We start from the raw sequence: 27,383 nt of genomic DNA on the forward strand, positions 1-27,383 counted from the left end.
CATTGAATAGTGAATTTTTTTGGAAAAAGTTTAGGTCGCACATTAGTTTGGGGACTAATTCTCACTATCAACTATGACCGTTGCCTCAAACTCATTTGCTGTTTATTAATAATAAGTGGTTGTTAAGTGTATGGTAATGTAGAATAAGGCATTGTTAATATGTGCTTTCCAAGTACTAATAATTGGCCTAACCCTTTGCTATAAAGATTTGAGGTTGTCCTTATTTTGTAACTTGTTAGTGGCTTGAAAATTCCTGTATGTCATTTATTTGCCTATTTTGCTAAGAATTGAATTTTCACATTCACAGTATGACCAAGGATACGTATTAAATACAGTAAATTTGATTTGTTTGATTTCATGTTGACTTCATCATACAGGTACTGTACAAAGGAGGTAGGTCTGTGTGTAAAAATACGCTAAAGATAATGCAAATGCGAGGTAAGTAATGAGCTACTCATAAAACACTGATACTATGTAAGCCTACTGTACGTCAATCAGAGTTTTGTCGTTTTAATGTATTTCCTTGCCAGAAACACTGTCTATTTTGCTGCGACTGTGCTCGAAAAGAATGCTGAAGTTTAGCCGCATCTCTAATTAAATTCTCCTAAAGCAGGTAATTGAGCACTTGGACATCAGCAGAGACTTCAGGATCAAAAATGCAATATACAAGAACAGGAATGAGTATCCTTCAATTTGTGTGATTTCTGTTGTCACCGTAATAGGAAATTTTAGCAAGGATTGAGATGAGTGCAATATGTCGGCAGGAAAATTTACATTTTTGCTCAAACGGTTAGTTCACCCAAAAATGACAAATTCTGTCATAAATTATTCGCCCTCATGTTGTTCATCTTTGGAACACAAATTAAGATATTTTTGATTAAATCCATGTCGTTTACATAAGCAGAAGCAAGCGCATGCGTCCTGATACTCTTTCCACAATGGCGGTGCACCGCTGCAGACAGGAAGAGATGGAGAATAATTGTTTAATAAAGTCATTTTTTTTTTTTTAGCTTTGTAAAATTGCGGTTGAACCCCTGATGTCACGTGGACTACTGATGTCCTTGCTACGTTTCTGGACCTGGGAACATTGCATTTGCTTTGCTGTCTATAGCGGGTCTGAGAGATCTTGTATTTAAATCAAAAATATCTTAAATTGTGATCCGAAGATGAACGAAGGTCTTACGGGTTTGGAACGACACGAGTGCGTGTAATGAATGCCAGAATTTTCATTTTTGGGTGAACTATCCCTTTAAAATTAAAATAATACAATAATAGTGAAATTAGCTTTTAAACGTACGTTTATGTTTGAACCCTTTAAGAAACTATTTCCAGATAATGCAAGACCTAAATATTGGCTCAGACTCTTATTCAAACCTTGCCATACTAATGAAAAGATGGACGATATAAAGGTTCTGGTAACGGTATGCAGAGTCAGCCATGTCTGTTTGAAACCAAATCGCAAGTTACTCAGCATTTACACTCGCTTTACCACAGACTTCTGAAAAGTTCTCTTTTTGAGTGCAGACTCCACAGTTTGAGAGTTTTTAGTTTCAGCAACAGGCGATTCCCCAGATGTTAACGACAATTACCATTTAGAATTTTGCCAATTAAAAGCTGCCATTGAGATGACAAGTTTAACTTTTAAGCAACTGTTGTAAGAAAAAGCTACAAATGCTACACATTTGTACAAATGCTGTTTACGAATGTGAAGCATGCAAACATGAGTGATGTCAAACCGACTGTAAATTTCCTGCGAAATCGGACCCAACGCCGCAAATTCTTTTTTTGAAGTGTAATTTTAACCCAAAAAAAGTTACATACTTAAGCTTTAAGTTGTCCCTTTAACAGACAGTAAATTTCATAACCACACAGTGTCTGTAGGCAGTGGAAAATGTTGACATAAGGGTTGTTGTATATTTTGAACCCGATACCACGGTTCCCTTGACCCATTATTACCTTTGAAAACATTGACGTGTGCCCAAAGTTCAGATGTGAAGATAAGTGTTATTTTTGTGGGGTCAAACTCATTGAGTACCCCCACCACCACTGTCGAAGGTGAGACGAAAGGACAGTTTTGGGAGGATGCCCAGCATCTTAAAGCCAGCTGCCATGGCAACACTGGCCACGAGCCCGTTTAGGGCTTCACCTCCCCTGCAGTCAATGACGGGTAAGGCGAAAGAGAAATTACACCTGCCGACGATCCACATTCATCCGTCAACAAGACTAGATGCGTTTCGAGAGGGGGCAGTTTTAGCTTTCCCTCCCACCCAAAGCAAAATATAAGAAGCAATCTCACATCCTCGTTTAGGTTGAAGTTTTGTGGCAGATGAGCGTCGTATGCCTTACGTCGCATGCTTAACAGTAAATGTGGTTATATTGGCAAGTTCCCATTTTGTTACACTACATTTGCATTCGCAAAAAGTACACCTAATCTCAGGAACAGATGGTAATGTTACAAAATGGTATGCAGTTGGTTACTATCAGCGTAAGAACAAGCACATTTAGGCCAAGTCCTCAAATGTTTATCTGTAAGACCACATTGCATTGTGGTGCACTGGCAGGTCGCTTGTGAGAGTCGTGTTTTCGTGACTCTACACATTTGGTCGTTAAACAAAAGGCAGCCCGAAGCATTAACGGAGCGAAGCGGCCTTTATCCACACACTTGCACAAACAAGTTCGTCCGCCATCAAACGATTCCAGGTCAGAGACTTTTTTCCCCAAAATCAGGCCTTACGTAATGACTAACATCATAGGAACAATGTTCATCGTAGACCAGGGGTGTCCAATCCAGCTCCCAGAGGGCCACATTCCCACAGATTTTAGCTCCAAGTTACCTGTCTGGTAGTCATCCTGAAGACCGAGGCTGTCCCCAAAAATAGGGACTTGTTTTGAATAAGCAGTTACTTTGCAACTGTTTGTTCTTGTCCTTGAGAAACTATGCTGCGCATAGTATCTTTGACGCCATTCACAACTCGTCTCCTGTGGCATCATAGGATAGTAAAATGTCCATTGGATGCACACTTAAGAATGTGGCTGCATGGAGGTAGTCATCGGAGTACTTTATTTGCTTAATGTTTAGTAAAAACTGTGAATTTGTCTTATATAGTAGGGCAGTATTTAATTTTGGGAGCAGCCCTCGATTAGCTGGTCGTGGTGCGTTTAATTAGGTGTGGAGTTAAAGTTGACTGGAAAGCGGTCCGACACCCTCTGGCTTAAGGTGTCACTGTGAAGTTGCGTGAGTAAAAGTGTCATTCCAAGAACAATCTATTTGTGGAGTTTTGTGCGAGGGAGAAAATTCTGTAAAACGTTTACACTGCATGTAACACCAGTACACCATTTTGCACTGTAGTTAAAAAAATAACAAAACGGTCATACAATTGCAAGGTGTGGAATTGAGTTGTTAACTACTGTAGATGGCAATCACTTAATTTACCAACTCCAAATTTGTGTTGCTAACACAAAACAATTGGCTTCAGAAGACGTTGAATGTAGTTCCAAAGTTGGACGGACCACTCCAGAACTGGAGAGAGCCATCCCTGCTCTAAATTGTTCCTTTGTGTTCTTGAGAATAAAGTCAGTCATTTGGGTGAATATCAGAGATAATGTGATTTTTGGGTTTCAGATGAAGTATTTTTGTAACAAACATAGCATGTATTTCCTCCACAAGTTAGCTTTGCTCGAAGCAGGACTAGGATCGCGTTCAGGAGCGTGATCGCATCCAAAGTTCCACGAGCACCCATCACAGTGGCATACGCCACCATGCCGAGAGGGATGCGGCAGGAAAGACCAACAGCACGTTGACCTGTGGCTTTGGTGTCCATTGTCTTGTTCTCTGCGATTCTGTCATATGCGCGCAGTTGGCTCCGCGCCACCTGACCTGACGAGAGCGAGCAATAAAGTCGGCACCAACAGCGAGAGCAGCTGACAGGAACCATTCTCAGGCCAAGGTTCAAGGAGCGGGGGCAGAAGACAGATGATGCAGGCACACACGAGTCAGAGATTACTAGCGTCAAACGAACCAAGTGTCCAGTGAGTAGTAGGATGATAATGGCAGGTACCGATTATGTGCTTTGTATACAGTTAAGATGGTTCGAGTATGTAAAAGCATCTTACACTTACACAAATGCTTTTTTTATGCATGTTCATGACTTGTACGATTTTTGGGATTTGTGATCATTGTCGTGTCTTTCAGAATCCTGTAGAGAATTTTAACCAATTTTTCTTCTGCAACTGTGGCTTTTTGGGGAAAAGTCAAGAATAGCTGTATGATTTTGTCAAGCAGTCTGCGGCTGTGTAATTGGGCAGAGTGGAGTAAATAGTCAAAAGTGAAATGTTCAGTTCTTGGAAATGTAAACATTTAATATACTTCAGAGATGGTTTGAAATGTGTAGTAGAGAAAAGATAAATGATGTTGGTACCTCACCAATCAATACATGGTAAGAAAAAGGATAGAGCAGAAAAGCAGCTGCCCTATTCCAAGAATCAGTTGTGGTACATCTGCAAAAGGGCACAAAAAAAAGCCTTCAAAGCAGCCGACTTTGACCATAGGTAGCATCAGCTTGGGGATGCTGCGACAGGTTATGTAACAGTTTAAAGGGAATATGAGTGTTTTCACTGAACCTCCTGCAACATTTCCGCAGAAAGGGAGAGCTGAAAATGTAACGAGGGAAGTCTTGTTCATACCGCAGATGACCTGGATGGGGTGATGGAATGTGTGCTCTAGTTGCAAGGCTGACCTGGCCTGTGGATTGGCACCCCTGCGCTACGTTTCCCAGTTTGTGGAGATGCACCTACCTGAAAAGTTAATTTGAAACCCACAAGTAACTAATGAAGTTCCTCAGAGAAAGCTGATAATTACAGACAAGTGTGCTTGATTCTAGTTGGAAGTGAATTGTGCAGGAAGGTGGACCTCCAGGAACAGGATCGGGGACCCCTGGTCTACTGTGATGCGAGATACTGGCTTGTTGTGGGGATTGAGAAAGTTCTTGTCCGATCGGCACATCCAGTAAAGGAGCTCCTGGGACATGGCGGCGACAGCAGGCAGGTAGGTGTATTGTCAGGCTAATGTATTGCCTGTTCAACCTAAACCCAGACTTGATCACAAATAATGTAACAAAATGAATGGTAGTCATTATGAGGCTTATCATAGGCTTATCACAGTAGCGATACATAAGTTCCAGCACACACAATGAAAGAGGGGTGGCACGTAGCAATAAGTGTCACCTCTTGCTCAGAGATTGCTGGTTCATATGTCAGCCAGGTCAAGAATGAAGTAGCAGTTGGAGCTGCAGTGTATGCCTGACTGAGCAGACTATGCAGTATTGTAGTTTTTGTAATGTGAAAAGAGTACATGCTTGTGTGTGGGCTGAATGTGAGCATAGCATTATATATGATTTCCTTTACAAAAACAAGGAAAAGCAGGGGTTGTAGAGCTCTTATTACATGAGAAGCAGAATTACTTAAAAAATTTCAACAGAATTCACTAAGTATTTATACATGGCACAATTTTTGCCCCAACATTTTCGTTACTAGCCTCCACCAGAAAAATAAAACCCTACCTCTTCACTACTGCTTGTAAATTCCACTCCCTGCTCTGCACATTTTGCTTGTCGCCCTTTCCACACACCAGTAGCAACTTGCATCTAATCTTTCTATTCTTTTTTTTTTTCCTCTTACACATAAAAAGGGGGGCAAAATTCTCACATCTGACTCACGACATCCACTTTGCTGCAGAGTTTTGCTCTAACACTCAAACACACCCGAGCACGCTAATGTTTTCAGGATCACCAAAAAAAAACTTGATCAGGGTTGGAGCTCAACTCTGCAGGAAAGTGGATCTCACAAGCCAGCTTTCAGGAGCCCTGCTCTAAACACTACTTCCACAGCTTGGCCCCATATCCTCAGCTCTACACATTTCCCAGGACTCCTGCACTGGCACACCTCATTCAAATCATAGGCTCACTAGTAGCAACTACAAAACATGAATTAGGTGTCCACAGGAGCCACACTACACTGCTGCAGAAACGGGGGCCCTAAATCCCTGACGGAGCCTTCCTGTCACATCTCACGCCAATGACACCCACTGTTTCTACACTACAGTAAGGACCCGTCTCACACAGTGTTTCACCCTGGGACTGCAGTTTTAGAAAAACACCCCATGCTCAGCCCATTACACTTGCTCTACTTCCTGCTCAGACACTACATCATACTTGCCTCAAAAAGCACTTCTCTCACAAACATTTGCAAACAACTAACGCAATCTACGGCTTCAGCACTGACTGTGCATTGCAGCACTCAGCCCGACAATGACATTTGGACATGACAGTGCGCTGTCTGTTCACATCAGCCAGCTGCCAACAGGAAGTGTCAGAAACAGACGGAGCGTGACTGCTGCTGTGTCAGCACTTCCGTGCGTTACGCTGCCCTCCTCCCTCTCAGACACACGCTCAATACAAATTTGGGGCCCTTTAACACACCTTACCTGGTACACGCCAAAAACACAAATCAAACTCCACATGCATCTACTTTCATGCAGTAAAGCGCACATCCAAATAATACACTCATCAACATCAATCGTACCATCAATGATGACACACACTACTTGCCTTGATCCTCCTTGATTGTATTGCATTTTACATTCACATTACAACATGCTTACGCACCAAAAGCAATTACACTTTCACCTTTTGGTAATCCAATGGTGTATCTGCTTGGACAAATGGGACCCCAGTTATAGCATTTCACTTTCATTTCATTACACATTGAGTTACAAGCACCACAAGCAATTCCTTTTCACAGACAATGCTGAAATTCCGTGGAGTTTTTGTTTTTCCTCATATCTCACTGAGAAACCTACCCACAAATTGTGCTACATCCCCATGACTTTGCTTCTCCACGTAGATTAAATATAAAGTCTGTAGTCATATGGTTACAATAATCACACCTGAGCCTTCGCTATAAATTTTAGTGCAAAAATAAAAAGCCCCATTACTCAAATTGCACTTTTCACACTTCTTACATATCTTAAGGCATTGGTTCAAAAGCTTGGGCTCAGAGGAAATCCCAGACTAGGCTGTGTACGCTCTCTTAAAAACAAATACGAAGGCTTTCATCAATGTGGTTCAGAGTACTTACCTTCAATTACGACAGCAAAACATGTCATGGAAGAGGACAGATTGTTCAACTCAATATTATGAAACATCAGTAAGAAAAAGCATTAAAAACAAAAACATGAATGATTTGGAACTAATTTTTTTTGCCCTCACAAGGATTCTCCAAAAGACACATTGTTCTAAACATTGTATAATACTTAAGATATCAAAAAACAATATCTAGAGGCTTCCTCCCTCCACCTTCTTTAAAACGTAAAGGATTCCGATGCTGTCCACAGTGACAAACGTGGTGAAATCAGCTGACACGTGGATCTTCTTCAGATTGGCTCCCATCGTGTAGAACGTCTGCAAGGCCTCTCCGGTCTCCGCACTCCACCACTGCAACAGTGAGAAAAATACAATGAGCAACATTACCTCAATGTCGGTGTATCATTGTAACAGTTACAGCATTTTCAACAGCATAACATGCAAAACTTCAGACAATGGCACCTGAGGGTCTCAGGTTCCCTACAGCTGCACGGAAACTCAGAAACACAGAGAAAGCAGCCAAGGATATGTCATCAAACGCATGTTAACAGAACTTCTAAATGAATGCGAATGCCGGAGGGTATGATTGTCGTTAGTTTGCCACGCTAAGAAAATGAGGCCACCGCGAAGCTACTGGCCAAACCATTAGCGACGACAGATGCCTTCGACCGCAGTGCTTGTTTTTATAGTCTCCGCGTGCAGATGCGCAAACACTGCCCCTGACAGACTCGTTAATCAGGCAGCCCTTTCGGTGAATTAACGAGTCTCGTTTGCATTTAACAAGCTCGTTCTCCACAACTTATGGCTGTGTGTTGAAAACACACACCACCCGAGACTAAGCACAAGACTGCATTGTGCAGATACCACACATTGCTTCGCTCATACAGTTTCTGAAAAATACAATTTTCCATTCCCTGATGGCATGCGTTCTCAGGTAAGAGAGTCTGCTCTGCCTCTACGGTCTCCAAAACCCAAGGCGATAACAAAGGGTCTGCACTAAAGGGTGAGCCAGCCGTTTGCGCGCACATATGGTTGGTTGGTCGGTTGGTCACACCAAACTCATCCATTCATGCCCACGCAGACGGCACCATGTACATTGAATTATGTTAAGAGATCACGGTTGCACTTTATTTTACAGTACGTGCATTTACATGTACTTACAGTGTACCTACCTAAGAAAGTACTGGTAATATAAGGTCACTACATGGAGGTTATGTTTAGGGGTAGGTTCAGGGTTAGTACCTAGTTATTGTAATTACTATAAGTACATAGTATGTACATTAGTAACAGGACTACCATACGGGAGACTCGTACATACCCTACCTGATTACTTCAACTTTAATATGTTTGGAAAATCCATTTCCCGCCCTCAATGGGTGTGATTCAACGTAAAGCAGCACACTTGTGAATGGGATCACTTTTGTACTAGACAATATCAGTTAACGCCATTGTTTTAGACAATTTTACACCACTTGCCTTTAATATTCTTTTCTCTGGAACTACTTACAAAAAGGAGCTTGTGTGACGGCAAGCAACACGCAGACCGACTGTAGGTAAATTGCTCAAGGTTACGTTTGTAAACGCAGTCGTGTTTCATTCGGACAGGATTAATTAACAAAAATCACCTGGGGCCTCATTTATAACCGTTGCGTACGCACAAAACCTGCCCTGAAAGAGGCGTATGCCACTTCCTACGTAAAATGTGGGATTTATAAAAACAAAATTGACGGGAAAATTTGTGCACCTGCACGCAAACTGACCCATCCGTACGAACCCTTTTTCCAGGAGTGACAAAATTAATGAAAAATCGATTTTTCATTGATTTTCATGTCGATATACACATTTACATTAAATATTCTATTCTCATAATGTAAATAAGCACTGAAATTACATCGTCATTATGCAGATTTTTAAACAAAAATGAGGCTATATGAATTTAGACATTTGTAGTGGATGCGCTTCATCACTTTTCCTGTGGCATGCTGTGTTTTAATGACAGCGAGGAGTGCTATAGGTGCACAATAATTAATCTTTAAACTGCAGATCTCATGTTATGAGAAAATATTTTTAAACGAGAAGAACTTTGATATTAGGGCGGGCACTGCTGGATACTCAGTGGTCGAACGGTCCATTGTCCAGTTTGAATAGGTCCAATGATAATAACCTACTGTAAAACCGCAGCTGCACGGAGGTGTTCATAGCGTGTGAAGGCATCTCCACAACATTATGAAAAATACCACTGTATTTAAAGGATATAACTGGAAGCAAACGGTAAGATTTGCACGTTTCATTTTTAAAATAAGTCAGTGACGCGCCGAGTCACACAATTGTATTTACACTGCAATAAATATAAGCCTATGTTTCCACTAAAAATAGCCAGTGTAAAAGAATGAGATCAACTTTATTCTTTATAACTTTAAAACTTTATTCTAAAATATTTATTTGATAACTTTTAAACAGTTTTGTTTTTAATGAATATTTTGATATTTATTCTAGAAAATGACATGGATGGTGGATGACTTTTAGCAAAAAAAATAAATAAAAAATGTTTGGCACAAATGGCATTTATAGTCCGTATCTCATAATTCCTTAATGTCTTGGACCTTTGACGGTGTTAAACATGGTGTCACGTGGATGAGAATATGCATGGAAATTATATGCAGATGAGGTTATGCATAGTAAAACTAGGCGTTGTAAGCTTCATATATGGTGATTTCGGGGAGGAGTCAGGGTGGAGATGCACGTACACACAATCTTCCCCTAACTGGGATTTATAAAGGGATTTTTGCGCAGGTTCCGTCATACGCATGGTTTTATAAATCTGAAAACTTGTGCGTACGCAAAATCGACCTTTTGTGTCTACGTACACTTTTAGGATGAAATCTACAGAGAGTTTTATAAATGAGGCCCCTGAGCTCCTCGTGGAAAACTAATTCTGTCCAAAAAGGGTTTAACACATTTATTCTTTCCGCTGGATGAACGTGTGCTCTATTTTTTCAAAAGTTAAGTAGCCCCGTGTCAAGGAAACAAACTTTGTACTTGTGCGTCTAAACACCACATCTGCCAAATTAAACACGCTGACGTTTTAGTGCTAGTGCAAGTTGGAATCACTTAAATAGCATTGCATGCATAAATAGGACGTTTCTGCTGTATGCTTGCATTGAAACTCAGTGTCCTTACATCAGCATAAAGGCAACAGGCCGAAACGCGACAGCAGATGGAGAGAAAGCATTTTCAAACAAACTTCACAAACTTAGCCCGAATGTGCAGATATGTTATGTGCCCTAAGAAGTGCTATTATGCAACCAGGGTAAAAGAAAAAGAAAAGAAAAAAGTCACTAGTAAAGAAACAAGACCTCCTTAAATTATTCACCAGGCCAAGGCCAAGTTTGCTACACAAAGTGGACAGCATAGTGCAGTCTGGAAAGACACACCTGACCTTGCTCCGCTTCATCCACTCTACTAGTCTCCAAACACATGATTGTGCACGTTAAATGACACACAATTAAAAAACATTTGCATGCAGCCAAAGCAGACTAGATTCGTTTCTACAAGGTTCTTGAAAGAAAAAAACAAAAACAAAAAAACACCTGAACAAGAGAGGACCCGACTCATCTGGACCTCAGTGTCTTAGTCAGGAGAGTGAGGGAAATGGTTCAAGGAGAGTGTGTTGCATGAATAAGACAGGAAAAAAAGGACAATTTTATCACTTAAGTGATAGAAGAATTGCAGATCTCCTCCTGAGTAGGGATGGGTATCGTTAAGGTTTTAACGGTATTACTACTCTTATCGATACTGCTTGTCGATCCGGTACTTTAACGGTATTCTTATCGGTACTTTTTGTTTTACTTTGTTTCTTTGTTCATATTCTTACAGTATCTTATCTTATGTATATAAAACACTAAAAATGCCTGCACTTCATCAATTTGTAAATGCACCAGTGTGCAGGTATTTTTAGTGTTTTATATACATAAGATACAGTAACAACATGAACAAAGAAACAAAGTAAAACAAACTGACAAATACAATAAAACAAACACACAAACGAAATGAAATAAACAGTGCCTTCATTTTTCCATGAAGGTCTACTAATATTAATGTTCAGGTAAGTAATAGTTACAAAAGTAATCAAATGTAAATGAGCACTGCATAGTTTTCACTGTATGTACTGATAGATTTATGTTTATTAAAGCTATAACGTTGTTCAGATTAAGAGCTGTGGGTGATTTTCTCTTTGCATTTTGTTCTTTGATTAACATTGATGGCTCACGCTCCAGTCTGACACTTTAAGACAATATACTGACACGCATCGGATTTTCTCCCAACTGTTCTCGTCCACTTAAAACATAAAAGTGAAGACTCTCATAACCGGCCATTTTGACACATTGTGTGTGTATTTTTTTGGCATATTTTTGTGTGTTATTTCGACGCGCCCGAAGCTCAAAGTGTACTTTGCTTGTCCGTTTTGGAGCACGCCGCCGCGCAGGCACACGCGCGCACACACATTTCAGCCTGAACAGCGTCACTTGTTCAGATTGTACTCTCAACGTTTTACTATCAAATATGTCCTGCAATGTAGCAACAGTAAAGACGGCATTTTATAACAATCACTGATTGAGCTGATTCAGATAAGTTTTGGTTCGGAGGAACGAATCCGCGCCGCTATGAAGGGAAGGGAGTTGTGCTAGAAGAAATGCGGCTATAATCCTTGGAAGCCAAAATCGAAAAAAAAAAAAAAAAAAAATACTTAGCTTAATATAACAGCCACAGGCCTAAAGTGTGAGCAGATGTTTGAATAGTTGGTTCTCTCTTCTATCATAATTAAACAGGACTTTCATATTGCGTGTGCTGAGGCTCATCCGCGTGAGCGCGATCTGGCTTCTGAATTGCGCATAACAAAAATGCATCATAGACAAATGTTTGAATATTATTGCACATAAAAACAGCTGGCGACATTATATATATATATATAGAGAGAGAGAGAGAGAGAGAGAGAGAGAGAGAGAGAGAGAGAGAGAGAGAAACAATAAATGTATGTGTGTTTTCTTAATTTCTCCAATACCGACAGAAGTACCGATAACGTCAGAGCCGGTCTTTCATAATTTAGCCCCGAGACCGATTTAATACCGAGTTTCGGTACCCATCCCTACTCCTGAGACATCACATTTACACACACACACACACACACACACACACACACACACACACACAAGCAGACGGGGACAGTTCAGGTCAGAAGATCAGGGGTCAGCTGTCATCCTCTGACCCCAGGGGCGCTGTGAAGTTGAGCGACATGCACGAGGGTATAGAAGTAGTGGCTGCAGTGGCCCTGTTACTTCTTCACTCTCACCCCCTGTGTGTTTTGGGTCGTTGACCGCCAACGACGCTGTACGGTGATTGGGTTGGCCAGGCTACGGCTGCTACTGTCAAAAAAAACAATTTGACTTTAAAGTGAAATTTCCATTTGAAACAGGATATTCAAAACCAGGGCATGCTTCTGTTTGTATTCTCTTTTGTAATCTAAAATCTACAATTTTGACGGCAGTGTTTGCACTCTTTATTTAGTGTCACTTCTGCAGCATCACATGGGAATATCTTGTCAAATCTAGTGAAAAATTGATGCTGTGACATAACTCAAAATACACTTTTTAAATCTGGCCTGCAGTAAAAAAAACACTTGGGTAGGCCACACTACGTAACAATAACCCCATATACCTTGTCTAACTACACTTAAACAGGAGCAGGGGGGAAACCAGGAGAAGAGGGGGAACCCACCTCAGACTTCAAAGCTAAATTATTAATTTAAGACTCCAAAGGCTGAAATATTCATGCGCGCACAATCCCTTTTCTTTTTCTCCTACAATCTCTTTCTCTTTTATTCTGTTAGTCTTTGTACTTTGTTCTCGCTCTTTCCATTGTCTGCGGTGCGCAGAGGAATCCTCTGCTCTGAGAGGAACGGGGTTGTGTGCTGTGCGGTCAGCCCTCAGTAGCATCTTTCCTGTGTGAACGCGTTCTGACGGGTCATCTGCCAGGAGTCGGGACCGAATCGCTAACTCGTGGCACCGGCGTGCGTGTCTGCCCGCCCCGAGCTAAACGTTCAGATCACTTTCAACCAGATAAAGTCAAAGTTGAGTCATTACGGGCAGTGAAAATCGTAACTTGTAGCGTTTGCAATCTTTGGGAAGTTTATGAGGTGCTGTGAGCACATAAAAGACATCTACACTCAATGGCCGATGTCTGACAAAAAGTCATTTAACATCTCCCCTCTGGACAAAACTGAAATGCAGGACAATTCATCAAGTATAAAAATGGAGGGGTACGAGACGACATTTTAATAGCAAGCTAAAGGGACCGATCATCAAAAGATGAAAAGTCTACTTGGCTAAACGTTGCTTGAACCGCTTAAGTTACTATTTTGGTCTGTTACTCACAAGCCTGTCATACAGTTTCAAAAGGCTTGGAATGTAATGTACGAGCCACAGGATAGAAAGGCAATTGATAGTTGGGCAAAGCGGCCATTCCCGTCGCTGCACTACGGGTGCGCAAGAGAAATGAAGAAAGCAGAGCCTTCAAGTGACAGGTTGTTACAATCTGTCAAGCTTTCCTGCGGTACAAGTGCTTGTTCTGCCGCTGGCAAACAATGAAAAGAGAAACAAATGGATTGAGTGAATTCTCTCAGAAACTATTAAATAATGAAAGGCTACAACCAGAAGAGGCGGACAAAAAAGCTTCAAAATTAAAAGGAAATGCTTGTTTACCTACAAGTCGTCTAACTTTTATTTGGATTAAACATTCTAAACAGATTTTTCCATACATTTCGCATTGCAAAGTGCATTAAAAATGGAACAATCCTACCTTTACATAGCATTATGCAAATTAAGGTCATTGCACGCTGAGTCCGAAATTCTCAGCAAAACTTCACACGTTAAGAAATAAATACAACCTCACGTTGTGTCAAACACGTTTACACACTGCCTCTGAAACTTTTCTCCATAAAAAAAATTCTGATCAATGACAGTCAAGATGGGTGTGAACGTTGTGTAGAAACGACAGTTGTGACAGCGGGACGAGAACAAGCCCATCTCCCTTACGCATCCAGACACCTCAGAGGAATTGTGAAACTCTGGTTGTACCGTTCAGTAAAGAGTTTCTACTGCTACAAAACAAATCAAACAGCTTTTTTCTCACTGTTGTTCGACAGCAGAAACAGACAAAGGAAATAGAGAGTCTCTTATTTGCAGGTGAACGCTGTGGTGGGACTCGGAGCAATAAACTGTGATATAAACGTTCTGTCTGGTAGAGGTGAAGGTCTGGATGCCCCGGAGCTGATGTGTGTGAATTACTATGAGTCTCCCAAAAGCAGCCAAATCCTCCAGAGGACAAACAACACTACGTGTGTGAACAAAAATGAGTCGGGCGGTGTGATTTAATGCGTATGAGCCTCTTCCTCACTAAAGGTGTAATATCCTGGCTGACCTCCTTATCCATTTCTCCTCTCCTCCAGGAAATATTTCGGTCTCACACGGAGGAACACTTTGTCACTCGCACACAGAGCTACAACAACCATTTGTCTTTATGAGTGAAAGGTAAACTGAAAACGGCCTTTATAAATCACTCAAGCACACAAAACATTACCTCTCAGAGTGAAGGGCAAAATTAGTTATTAGACTACATATGCATGTACATTAGCACCATTCTTTATGCATGATTCCTGCATGTTAACAATGATGCCTTGATTTAAAATAAATACAAAAGGTGACACGATAGCCTGATGCAGACTTCAGACATCCTGACAAATGAGATAAAAAACAAAGCTGAAGGAAAACAGACAAGGAAACAGCATGAAAAGACAGATGCCCTGCTGATTTGTCCTTTGTGAATGAAACTGGGTTGGACTGGAGACGGGACATGTCTTGTCTCAATGAGCACAGACAGAGACAAAAGGACAGAACGCTCCTATAATAACATTAAATTGTTTCCCCATTTCAATTAGGGATGTCGATAGGTATTGATGATAAAAGTGATTCTTAAATTAAACTGATGTTGTTTTTAAAAGAGTTTACCCAAAAATGAAAATTCTGTCATTACTCACCCTCATGTCATTCCAAACCCATAAGACCAGTGGTCGGCAACAGGTGGCCCGCCAGCAATAATATCTGGACCGTGCCCGTAGCCAGATTATTTTGATAGCGGAAATTAATAAATCTGTCATGACAGCAACAGTTACTCACAATCAGAGTATGTGAGCAGAGCACGAGTGAACTGGTGTGATTTTGAATGGAGCGAGAAGCGGATTTTTTTTAAAAGTCGGAGCGCCATGGTTTTCACTCGCTCCAAGAGCGCTCCATCACCACTCCATCACGAGTACAATTCATGCCAACAACCCGTAATATAACTGCATATTTAGCTAGCAAGATAGAAAAGGATCACTGAAATAAAAAAGAATGTGAAGGCTGTGATGACTGCAGTGGACATCAGCGGGAAGTTATATTTCTCAAGGAATTTATTTGTTCCTTCTGAACTTTTCTCCAAATTGCGTGATATAAACTCGCAATTGCGAGTTAAAAAGTCATAATTGAGATATAAACTCGCAATTCTGAGAACATAAGAGCTTTTTTCCCCTCAAAACTGGACTTTAACTAAAAATTCTGACTTTATAACTGGCAATTGCGAGTTTATTTCTCACAATTCTGAGGGGGAAAAAAAGTCAGAATTGCGAGAAAAAGTCTGAATAAAAAATAAAAAAAGGTTATTGCGACTTTTTTTCCACAATTCATTCTGAGGCGGAAACGGGCTTCCATAGAACTGTGATATTTCAAACATACTGAAATACTTTAGACGCAGAGTGGTGTTTCTGATATCAGTGAGCGTGGAGTGATTATTAAATGCTCAGAGCGCGGAGGGGAAATTGTTGACGCTCCACTTCGCTCACATACTCTGATCGGACACCGCCACACAAATGTGGCTTTTTGTTTATGACTGTCCTCCTACAGGATTTAACACAGAGTAACAGCTCACTACCAGTTACACTGGAACAGTCTGTCACAGGCAATTCTGGTTTAATTTTTCATCAATTAATATCTTAAATTATCCTTTGACTATGTTCTGGCCTGCCATCTAGTGGTGATTTTTTTTTTTGGCCCAATGCCAAACTTACTTGCCTACCCCTGCGTTAGACCTTCATTAATCTTTCAGAACACAAATTAAGGTATTTGCATACATTTACATACAGCAACACAACTGACACTTTCAAGGCCCAGAAAGGTAGCAAGGACATCATTAAAATAGCAATGAGAATACTTTGTGCACAAAGAAAAAAATAACGCATGCGCGGTACTGTTGTCAATGCACCTCAAACACTGACACGGAACACAAGAGACAAGAAATTAAGTGAAGTCGTTATTTTTGTTTTCTTTGAACAAAATGTTCTCGTAGCTTCATAAAACTACAGTTGAACCTCTAACGTCACATGGACTTTCACAATGTCTTTACTACCTTTCTGGGCCTTGAACGCGTCAGTTGCGTTGCCGTCTATACAGGGTCAGAAAGCTCTTGGATTTCATCAGAAATATCTTAATTTGTGTTCCAAAGATGAACGAAGGTCTTACGGATTTGGAACTACAGGAGGGTGAGTAATTAATGACAGAATTTTCATTTTTGGTGAACTACTAATACTACACCTACAATAATAGTGCAAACAGCTCCAGTAATTATCTGGTTGACGCTTCAACATAGGTGGTGTTATTGCACCTAAACACTGGTTGCAACTTGTCTCAAAATTACACAACACGTCAGAGAAGACAGGCTTAAGCCATTGATGCTCTTACTGCACCCAAAAAAAAATAAAATAAATAAATAAAAAAATAAATAAATACTGCTCACCAAAGCAGAGCTTTTTTGGATTCCATAAAAAAATATATATATATATATGGTGTTAAGACACCCTAGTCTACAGGAAGTGCTGATCACCAAGCAAATACTTTTAGAACACTTTTTTTACAGTTTTACAAACTCTTACCACTTCCCTAAACCCATTTTGTTTGATTTATTGTCCAAAAAAAAAAAGACAAAAAGGTAAAAAAAAAGTTTTGATGGGATTAAAAATTCTATACATACTACAATATCAATAAGCAATTAATTCCTTTGGTCACAATATTCATGTAGTGAAAATCTGAGATTGGAGCAGCTCTAGTTTTAAATGGCATTAAATAACTCATTGCTGTACTATTAGGCATTTTCGCTGAACTCCATCATGAAAAACACTTTCATAAAAATTAAGTCTGATCCAGCTAATAAGCAAAAGTCAAACTATACATATGCCTCACAAATTACTTTGAGTCAGAATCACTGAATCTGCAATCATTTACTAATGCTATTACTAATGAATCCCTGACTCGCCGTCTGACTCTTAATGAACTCATATCCGTTACCGTGAGATTAAACGATTAAACAAACTGCAGAAGGCAGACATCAAAAGACGCAGATGCAGCTGAGAGGCAGATCACCTCAAAGTGAACGCAGAGAGCTGCCGTGCTGAACAAGCTCCAGCATGGCAATATATACTAGACTGTTTCTGCTGTCTGAATGACAAGCTAAACGGAGTTTAACAGCAAACAAGGCTGCTGTCCCTTTGCATTATGACACCTGACAAAATTCAGCTTCATTTCATTACTTTGCTATTCTTTAAAATCTTTTTGGGCTCTTTTGGTCACATTTTATTAACACTATTGGTGATAGAGGAGAAGATGGTGAAAACAGGACAACGTTGCAGGCTGAATTCAAACTTGTGCCGCTGCATGAGCACCGCAACTCAATGTGCTAGGTCATGGCTCGGACCATAATTTTGCTTTGAAAATGTCAGTGTTTGTCTATATCACATGTCTGAAATAAAAGCAAGAGACAACATGGACAGGAAATGAAATACCGATATATAATATATATATGATATATATCTTCGATAATATATATGCTTCGATATATAACCGGATCCTGCAGGATCCGTAAATTCTCAAAATCACAACAGAAGTGCAGGAAGCGCAGCGTGACAACTCACATCTCACACACCTCCTTCCTTTGTGTGGTCGTAGCAGATTTACGGCACGTTTGGTTTGGTCTGATGGAGAGGTTTGGCTGGGGATTTGGCACTGACGCGTACGATGATTAATTTATCATTTTATATTACAGACAGCGGGATCCTGAGTGTGTGGACAGCCAGCGATCAATCAGAGCTTATTATCGGATCTCCGACGGATCTGTCGCTCACGCGCTCGAGCGTAGGGTCAGCCTGATGCAGACGCATTTGATAAACTGACAGATTGATGCGTGATGAAGCATCATTACGCTTGTGACACTTACACAATGTACAGACGGCTCTGAGTATATTAATAAAGAAGTCTCAATGAGTGATGGATAATGGCTGACAGTGTTGATGGAAGTTCGTCTCGCTCCGTTCCTGACATGATAATGTTTCTCTGTGACATGAGTGATCGGACAAGCGTCTGCCTGATAATACAGATGAAATGGTCATGACGTCACAAACGAGACTGGCAAGACTTCATCTTGGTTACACTTTTACAGATCTGCACAACGCCTCAAAGAACGCAGGGCAATGGAGAATTACCATAATCTTTATCTTTTTTTTCTTTTATATATATATATATATATATATATATATATATATATATATATATATATATATATATATATATATATATATATATATATATATATATATATATATAACAACAAGAAATGGCAATAACATTTTCAAATTTAATGATTAACTGGGTTTATTTTAATTTGTATGAATTTGTTCAGTTGCTAATGCTGTAAATTATTCCTGGCACCCTCATCTCAGACACTCTCAGGCTCATAAGTGTTGTTTTTTTGTTTTGTTTTATCAAGAATCAGGCTCACTGATTTATGCTGCATTTTTAAATTTGCCAATCAAGCAAAATGATAAACCTTTCAATAATTTTTCACCAGCTCTAAATCATAACTGCACATGCAGCATTCTCAGGTTAAATAAAAAAACAAACAAAAAAAACCCCAGCTCTTTTCCAGGGTCCGCCAAAAAGCATTTTACCTGTACAGTGATGCCATCTATATAATGTGCATACCTTGATGTATCCGCCCGTAGAGACCAGTACTCTGTTATCAGGGGAGAAGTGCAGGTCAGTCACCCATCCACCGTGGAAAGAGTCCATGGAGTCCTTAGTGTCCCGTGAACAGATCTTCAGAAGAGCTCCATCCAGCATGCTCCACAGCTTCAGATACACAACATTGTTACAAAAGTAATGGGTTATCAAAACGGATACAACACAACGTAGATTTCACCAACGTGCATTTATAATGCTTCAATGCTTCTTGTAACAATCAGAAATTGCTTGTGAGAACCCAAAACACACCAAATACGAATAGATATCCTTATTTACAGCACTAAAGCTGGATTTACAGATATGTGATGTGTGTGTTTCACACTTGCCATTTCTCCGTGGCAGTAAGGTGTGTTAAACAGAGGTGAGCTTTGAAAAAGCACCACAGGTCATGAATTATAACATCACAGCATTTCTCTCTTTTTGTGGTTTTCTCTCTTTGCGAGAAGCATTTTTAATTGATGAGGTCGCTTTTCTCTTTACAGTTCTTACAGGTCTCCCCGCAAGAAAAACTCAGAGAAAGGCGGCTTGGCAAAACTGACGGATGGGAAGCGGAGTTTTGAGGTTTCAAGATGTATTTGTTCCTACTTAACTTTTCTTAACATCTCTATTTGCTCTCAATGTGGCCATAATGTCTGCTCACATCTACAGTTACCCAAAATTCACCATTGTTGATTACCTTTGCCATTACAATTTCTTTACAACCATATTTGTGTGATTTAATTATAGAAGCTAGAATCACCTATAATGTGTAGAATAAATAAAAAATGTGCAGTTAATATGTAGAACTGTTGCCAACACAGCTGTCAAAAAAGTGACAGGGAAGCACAACTACCAGGAACACAAACTGATTGTAAGTTTTTTGTTCTGTTTTTCTAATAGAAAAAGATCTGAGAGTACTTTTATTAGGCATCGTTAATAGCTTCTTGGTTTAAATAAAAGAAGAAAAACTAATAATAAAACCGGGATGGGGTCGCAAATATCAAAAATCCACAACAAAGTCTTCCTGAAGCTTGATCAAGGCCACATTCAGATCTTTACTCCTTTTAACACAGATGATTCACAGTTTGAAGCATCTTACAGGGGTGCAAACTCGTCAGGAGTGAAAAAGGTGAAACTAAACTCACAACAAAAAAAAAATTGCAGTTCTGTCTCTCTATAACTCAATGCATTCCAATTGCCCGCTATGAACTTCCTGGAACTATTTGAGGTCTACACGAATCACGTGATGATCGAGCGTTTTGAACTTCCGTTGTCGCAACTGTTTCTCAACGGCTCTGGGATGAGGGAAAGAACATTAAGGTAAGCCAATCAGAGGCAGAGTAGGGCGGGTCCATTCCTTTGCCAACAGGGAGAGAAAAAATAAAATAAAATAAAAAAAGCTACAGGTGACATGACACAGATGACTCGCAGATACGACGACTACCCCCCCCCCTTTTTTTTACAGATCTACACGATTCACTATACTTACCCTGATTTCTCCGTTGTCGTCGCCCGTCGCAAGTCGCTTGTTGTCCCAAGAAAAACGGCAGCTACGGACGCAGTCCTTGTGTCCCTTCAGCAAAAAAGTCATCTCCCACGAGGCACTGCTCCACACCTTAGGGAACAAAATCAGCAGTTATGAGCCATTTTACTGTATGAACTGAACAGGAGCAAGAGCAAATCTAATAACATTGCTATTTTGGGCTGTAAAATATTTAAGAGATCTAATGTCACTTTTAATAGATCTTTTTGTGAAATTGGTAATCTAATAAATGGAATCAGAACAAGGTTGAGCAAATTATCCAAACTGCTGCTTGAAATAGTTTTTCCATCTCTAATTTTAGTCAGTTAGTCATTATTTGTGGCGGGTCCATTTGGCATGAATGATTTTTCTGATCATCTCTCCAAATTCACTTTGCCGTCCCCTCTCTCTCTCGTCAGTGAGAAGTTCTGGCAGACAGACGTGAACATGGCATCTCATTAGAAAGCTCTTCTGGTATAGGCAGTGTCATACGGAGCGAGAGAACTTCATCTCATTACGCTCTCAGATAAGCAGACTGGACTCTGACCTCTGATACCACAAACAGAGGATGTCATGCGTGTGTGTACGTGTATCTGTGAGCTTTTTTACTGCGCTCACGCAAAGTTAATTAGGCAGAATTTGGCTGTACATGGCATCATTAAAGAAAGCACCCAGGGCTCAGTAAAGATACTCCAGGTAGTCACCTAGCACAGTCCTTACGCCGTACCATCACAGACTCACACCTACAGTAAACAAACTAACAGTGTAACGGGAGCAGGTGTTCACACAGTCAGAGTCCAGAATCTAAACACAGAGGCAGCCAAAGCTCTGAGAGTTTAGTGCGAACAATATCTTGTCCACTGACACTGATCTGATGTATGAATCTGTGCCTCTTCTCTGACCTTAGCAGTCCTTTCAGCTGATGTGGTGGCAAAGAGACGTCCGTCAGAGGACACGTCACATGACAGGACAGCACCCTTATGACACTCAAGGTCTTGCAGCATCTGACCTCTGTTCAGATCCCAGACCTGCAACAAAAAGAAACAGACTGCTTTGCTGAAAATGGCAGGAGCATTGCATTAATATTGTACACTTCAGTGTCCCATGATTTGATTTAAATAATTAAAACTTTGAAAATTGAAATGCATGACAATTATAAACTTATCTAAACAAAAAACAAGGGAACTCTGATATGAAAGGTTGCTATAGTTTTAAACATTCAAGTATATATTTTGGCCTTTCTCACCTCAGATGACTACACAAAAATGCCACAATCATATATAATTCTATAATAATTTTTTTTTTTAATTAGTCTTATCTTAGTGAAAAAAAAGATCCTATAAAGTTAAAGCCTAATTCATACTAAATTTGCACTCCTGTTAACCAGTTAGGTCAATTTTAAAAACATTCATTGTATTCATTTTTTCCATTCTTTTTCTATTCCAAGATAATTACACAACTACCTAAAATCTATTTCAAACTATTTAGACCTCATACAAATTGAACAGAAAACAAAAAAGCTTTTGTAATTTACTGAGACTTTGAATCGAGGCTAAGCACCTCTTTTTATAGACCAAATTTGAATGGTTCAGGCCGATTTTTGTTCCCTATTTGTGGAAAGTGGCAGGAAGTTGTGGACCATGTAAACAGTCTTTCCCACAGAAGCCCTGATTATAACTGGGGTGAAGTGTAATGACTACTCCTGATGAGATCCTAAAAAAGCTGTTTGCAAGTGATTAAGTGCATGCATCACCTAATTATCATGATTGACTCTGCTTTCAGTCCACAATTTGGGCTTGATAACCATGTTTTGCACCCAAAGCAATGCAGTCTATAGAAAAAGAGTTAAATGAGGTCTACACGTCATCCTTCATACTCTGTGTGCACTTTAGATGGATTCATTCATTGGCAAATGTAGAGGTTCTGTTTACCTTAACAGTGCCATCAAATGACCAAGAGAACAGGTGAGAGGAAGTAGAGTTGTTCAACAGGTGAAACTTCCTGACTGGCTCCTTATGGCCCTCCAGCACCAGACACTCACCTGTCCTCCAGTTCCACACCTGCAGACAAAGACAATGTTCATCCTCTCAAAGGTTAACATTGACATTTAAGGTCTCCTGAAACTGATTTGCCAAGCATATAGCAATGAAGTATAGATTTTGGTTCAAAGTGATAAACTTTCTTAGAAAAAAAAAAAAAAAAAAAAAAAAGAGTATGATTCCATTATATTAAAAAAATATTTTTTTTGATAACTGACATTTGTATTTGAATAAAGAACTGACCACAATAGACCACATCTTTGTTATGAGAAACAGTCAATTACCCGGACAGTAGTGTCTTCTGAGGATGTGATGAGGGTTTCACCATCATCAGTGAACTGACAGTGGTGAACAGTCCTAGTATGACCTGTGAGTGTCGGTGACGTTTTTCCAGATGGAACCTCAAACACCTTCAGACAGACAGACAGAGTAAAACTTTGTTCAAATGCCACTGCAACTTCATTTAATTTGCATTTACTTAATTATTAATTATTTTGGATAGCACTACTGAAATTTAGAGAAAAAAATAACCCTTAAAAAAAGTGAGAAAGTAAATATTGTGACCAAATAAGAAAATAAAATAACGTTACCGCAAAATGTTCAGCAAACATTTACATCTTTTGGGGGGAGGGGGGGGGGCAACTATGTGACATTGACATTACCAAAAAAAAAAAAAAAAAAAAACTAAGTAATGAATGCATTAATCTAAATGACTCAAATATATAGATATAAATAACTTCATAAATATATAGGCCTGAACTACTAAATGACACTCATATTCAGCTGTAATCTCAAACTTCTGCAGCAATACATCATGTAAATGCGATTAAGGTAAAGTGCACACTTACAGATGGGTTAGTTTGACTATCGGCCCTCTCTGCTGCATCTAAATCTTCAAAACGCAAACTTCAAAAGATGCCTGAGGCTACGGGAGAATGTGCTGTGTTTTTGGAAAGTAAATAAGAGGTGTTTTTGCTTGCGGGGCTGGTCTTGTATGCACATGATCACATGCAGTGAAAATGCAGATTTTTAGAAGTCGAGAATAAATGTGTAAAGAACTTTCAGCTCTGAAGTTACATGATTCTTCTGAAATCAGTCTAATATGCTGATTATCAAAAATCATTTCTTAATGAAAACAGCTGTGCTGTATTGTTGTCAAATATTAAGCTTTTTTCCTGAATTCTTTGGAAAGTTCAACAGCATTATTTCAAATAGATTTTTTGAAACATTGTAAAGAAAAGGTCACAAGTAAAATCGCTGTAAGTGTGAACAGCCTGTAACATTTCACTTACTTGCTGCTCACTGTACCTGCACTGTACCTGTCTCTAGCCCTAGTGCCAGCACAAAATCACGCTGTAAGTTCAGCAGCTGCAAGGCTCTCCATCCAACGTTCTTCAGAAACTGCCTAACTTTCACACTTCCTGTCTGCGCACACATATACACAAACAAATACCTCCTCTCTCAATTTTTCTACTCACTTCAATTCCAGGTCTCTCCTTGGGGGAGGGGAGGGGGGGGGGGGGGGAGGGGGGGTTAAGAGATGCAAGAATGCAAGAAACCCACCATTACAGACTAACTGCATTTACTGAAAGACAATTGCTTTGGTAGTAAGCTGTTCACATCTGCCATGTTCTGCACAGTCCAGTAACAATTTGGTGCCCTCTGGTGTTTCATAATGTTACATTACTGCAGATGAAGGAAAGCCTTATATAAAAAAAGCTGCAAACAACTTTATAAAACGTTACATCAAACATTATTTTAAAAAGTTAAGCTAAAATGGGCAGCTCTATCAACACCACAATTACCACTAAAATAATTCCATTAAACTTTTTAAACTATTTTTTAAACTAAAGTAAAAAAGTAAAAAGTTTAAAAATAAAATGCAACTAAAACTTTTTTTTTTTTTTTTTTTTTAAGTGTTGTAAATGTCTGTGGTAAACAGTGTCATAGTGACTTCATTTGTACTAAACCAGGTACATTCTTTAGTTTTACTCATTTTAAATTCATTTTACTGCTTTTGTAAATCCATCTGTCCATCTCTCTTTCAGGTGAACACACAATCAGGCAGAGATGGAGAGGAGCAATCTAAATAAATGGTTGTTTGGCAGTAAACAGGTGTAACGTAAGATTGAGAGAGCACAGCTTATTTTATCAGTCAGCTGTTACCTCTAGGCGTCCCCGCTGTCCCCGATGCACCAGTCACATCTATTACACTACAGTACATACTGTGCAACACAGGAGGACAACGCTCGCCTCCAGCAAGACGACATTCAGTAGAGAGAGAAGGGAAGGGACGGGTTTGGGAAAGGAAGGGCGAGAGATTAGAGGGCTGAGTGCAGTTGACAGCTATGGCAAATTTCATTGCTGGAGGTGAGTCAAAACACCCACAAGCATCCTGAAGGCTATTTTTACCCAGAGTGCTTTGGATGCTCATCCAAAAACCCAAGAAATTGAGTAGAGTATTCGGAAGAGAGCATTGGCAATGATGATAACCCACAGGTGAGCTGAAATACCTGTGCAGTTCCGTCCTCAGTTCCCAGGGCCACAAACGAAGCATTTCTGCTGATGCAAGTACAGCGAATCCTGGATGGTAACTCTTCGCTCTCGAACAGAACAGCACCTGCCAATCCGGTCCGTACCTGATTGCAGAGTTAAATGTCATATACATGCAATCAACCAAAACACAGCAGCAAGCTAACACTAGATGTGCAGGTCTCTGGTGGACCGTACCTGTAATCTGTTTCTGCTGTCTGGTGCCACTATTGTAACGTTACTGTGGGAGAAGAGAACATCAGAATCCCTCTTCAGAGCCGCAGCAGAGGAAGTGTGAACCTGATCCGTCTCCCACAGCTAGACAAGCATTAACACTTGTTGTGATAACAGGTCAATACTGTTCAAACAATTACCAAAAAAAAAAAAAAAAAAAAAGTCACGCTACAGGAAGAGAGGGACCAAAGCTAGCTTACCCTGATGGTCTGATCATCAGAGGAGGACAACAGGAGTGAGCCATCGGGTGAAAACTGGACACAGTGAACCCAGCTCAAGTGACCATTGCATTCGGCTTTCTTTTTACTGGTCTCAAAGTTCCACAACTAAAAAAAAAAAAAGAAAAAAAAATTCCCAGCATTAACACAAATCAGGATTACCATATTCCATGTTTTCTACACTTCTGTTCAAATGTTTGGGGTCATAAACTAATGTTCCTACTTTCAGCAATGATGCATTAAGTTGATCAACTGACAGTAAAGAAAAATGATTTTCAAATCAAATGTAATACTTTTGAACTACAAGAACTAATAATTTTGCATTTATATTCAAAGAAACCTGTTATCATAGATTCTACTTTTTATTTTTTTATTTATTTTTAAAATCAGCCGTCACAGGAACAACATATAAAAGATATTAAAATAGAAAAAGTTACTAAACTTCACAATATTACTGTATTTTTATCAAATAAATACAGCCTCAATGAGTAGAGATATCAACAAAAAAAAAAAAATATATATATATATATAATAATAATTAATAAATATACAGTGCCCTCCAAACGTATTGGAACATTAAAGACAAAATTGCTCTGTTGGCTGTGGAGTCAATACATTTACAAATATGATTAAAAGATGAATATGAGACAAAACTACAGAATGTCACATTTTATTATTGGGTGATTCAACGCATAGATGTTTCACCAGCTGAGAAGTTCAGCACTTTTAGAGTTTCATCCCTCTATCTGATGTGAGCATAAGTATTGGGACAGTTGCCTCACAGGTCTTTCTAAGTGATCATCTGTGTCCTGTTGCATTAATTCTTCAGATATTAAAAGCAGAGAATGTGTCGTATCAGTTATATCCATTACTTCTGTATTCTGAATCTTGCACTCGATGATGACACATACAAACCAGGATGAAGACGAGGGAGCTGACTTTGAAAGAAAAGCAAGTGATTTGGATGCTAAAAGAAAAGAGGAAGTCAATTAGAGCTATAGCACAAACAAAAGGGCATGGAGAAATCAAGAGTTTGGAAACCACCAGCTACACCAGCAACCAACAACGACCTGATCGGCTGAGAAAACAGCAGTAGTTGATGACAGACAAATCATAAAAGCTGTGAAAATTAATCCTAAAAGACGTGTCTGTAAAATCACCAACAACTTCCAGAAAGCTGGGGTGATACTCTGACAATCTACTGTCCTCAGGAGACTTTGACACAGAATTAAAGATGCTACACAGCAAGATGCAAACCTCTGACCTGCACCAAAAATAGAAAGGCAAGATTAGAGTTTGCTAAAAAGCACAAAGGTGAGCCAGAAGAGTTTTGGAACTGTGTTTATGGACCGATGAGACAAAGATGAACCTTTATCTAAGTGATGGGAAAGCAAAAATGTGGAGAAAAAAAAAAAGGGAACTGCAAATGATCCCAAGCATACAGCCTCATCTGTAAAGCATGGTGGAGGTGGTGTTGTGGCATGGGCATGCATGGCTGCCTCTGGAACAGGCCCTCTCAACTTCTCAACCGATAACTTAATGTATGATGACAGTAGCAGAAT

At 39.7% G+C, this 27,383-nt stretch overlaps 1 protein-coding gene across 6 annotated transcripts in view; it reads right to left on the bottom strand.

The window, feature by feature from the left end:
• Positions 1 to 5,668: 5,668 nt before the first annotated feature.
• LOC306861411 (apoptotic protease-activating factor 1) overlaps positions 5,669 to 27,383 on the bottom strand; it is a 37,557-nt gene continuing 15,842 nt past the window's right edge. For 2 of the 6 annotated variants that reach the window (XM_079403646.1, XM_079403645.1), the window contains exons 19-28: positions 25,804 to 25,929; positions 25,568 to 25,687; positions 25,351 to 25,476; positions 24,146 to 24,262; positions 23,122 to 23,247; positions 22,730 to 22,858; positions 21,701 to 21,826; positions 20,766 to 20,891; positions 19,259 to 19,405; positions 6,604 to 7,490 (exon numbers count right to left, since the gene is read on the bottom strand). In XM_079403646.1, the coding sequence (XP_079259772.1) occupies positions 7,332 to 7,490; positions 19,259 to 19,405; positions 20,766 to 20,891; positions 21,701 to 21,826; positions 22,730 to 22,858; positions 23,122 to 23,247; positions 24,146 to 24,262; positions 25,351 to 25,476; positions 25,568 to 25,687; positions 25,804 to 25,929 (1,302 nt within the window). In that variant the 3' untranslated portion in view covers positions 6,604 to 7,331. Of the gene's footprint in view, positions 7,491 to 19,258; positions 19,406 to 20,765; positions 20,892 to 21,700; positions 21,827 to 22,551; positions 22,630 to 22,729; positions 22,859 to 23,121; positions 23,248 to 24,145; positions 24,263 to 25,350; positions 25,477 to 25,567; positions 25,688 to 25,803; positions 25,930 to 27,383 lie in introns of all 6 variants that reach the window. The other 4 variants (XR_013783470.1, XR_013783471.1, XM_079403647.1 and 1 more) reach the window with 4 other exon arrangements.

Source organism: Barbus barbus, assembly GCF_936440315.1.
Source record: "Barbus barbus genome assembly, chromosome: 42".
NCBI lineage: Eukaryota > Metazoa > Chordata > Actinopteri > Cypriniformes > Cyprinidae > Barbus > Barbus barbus.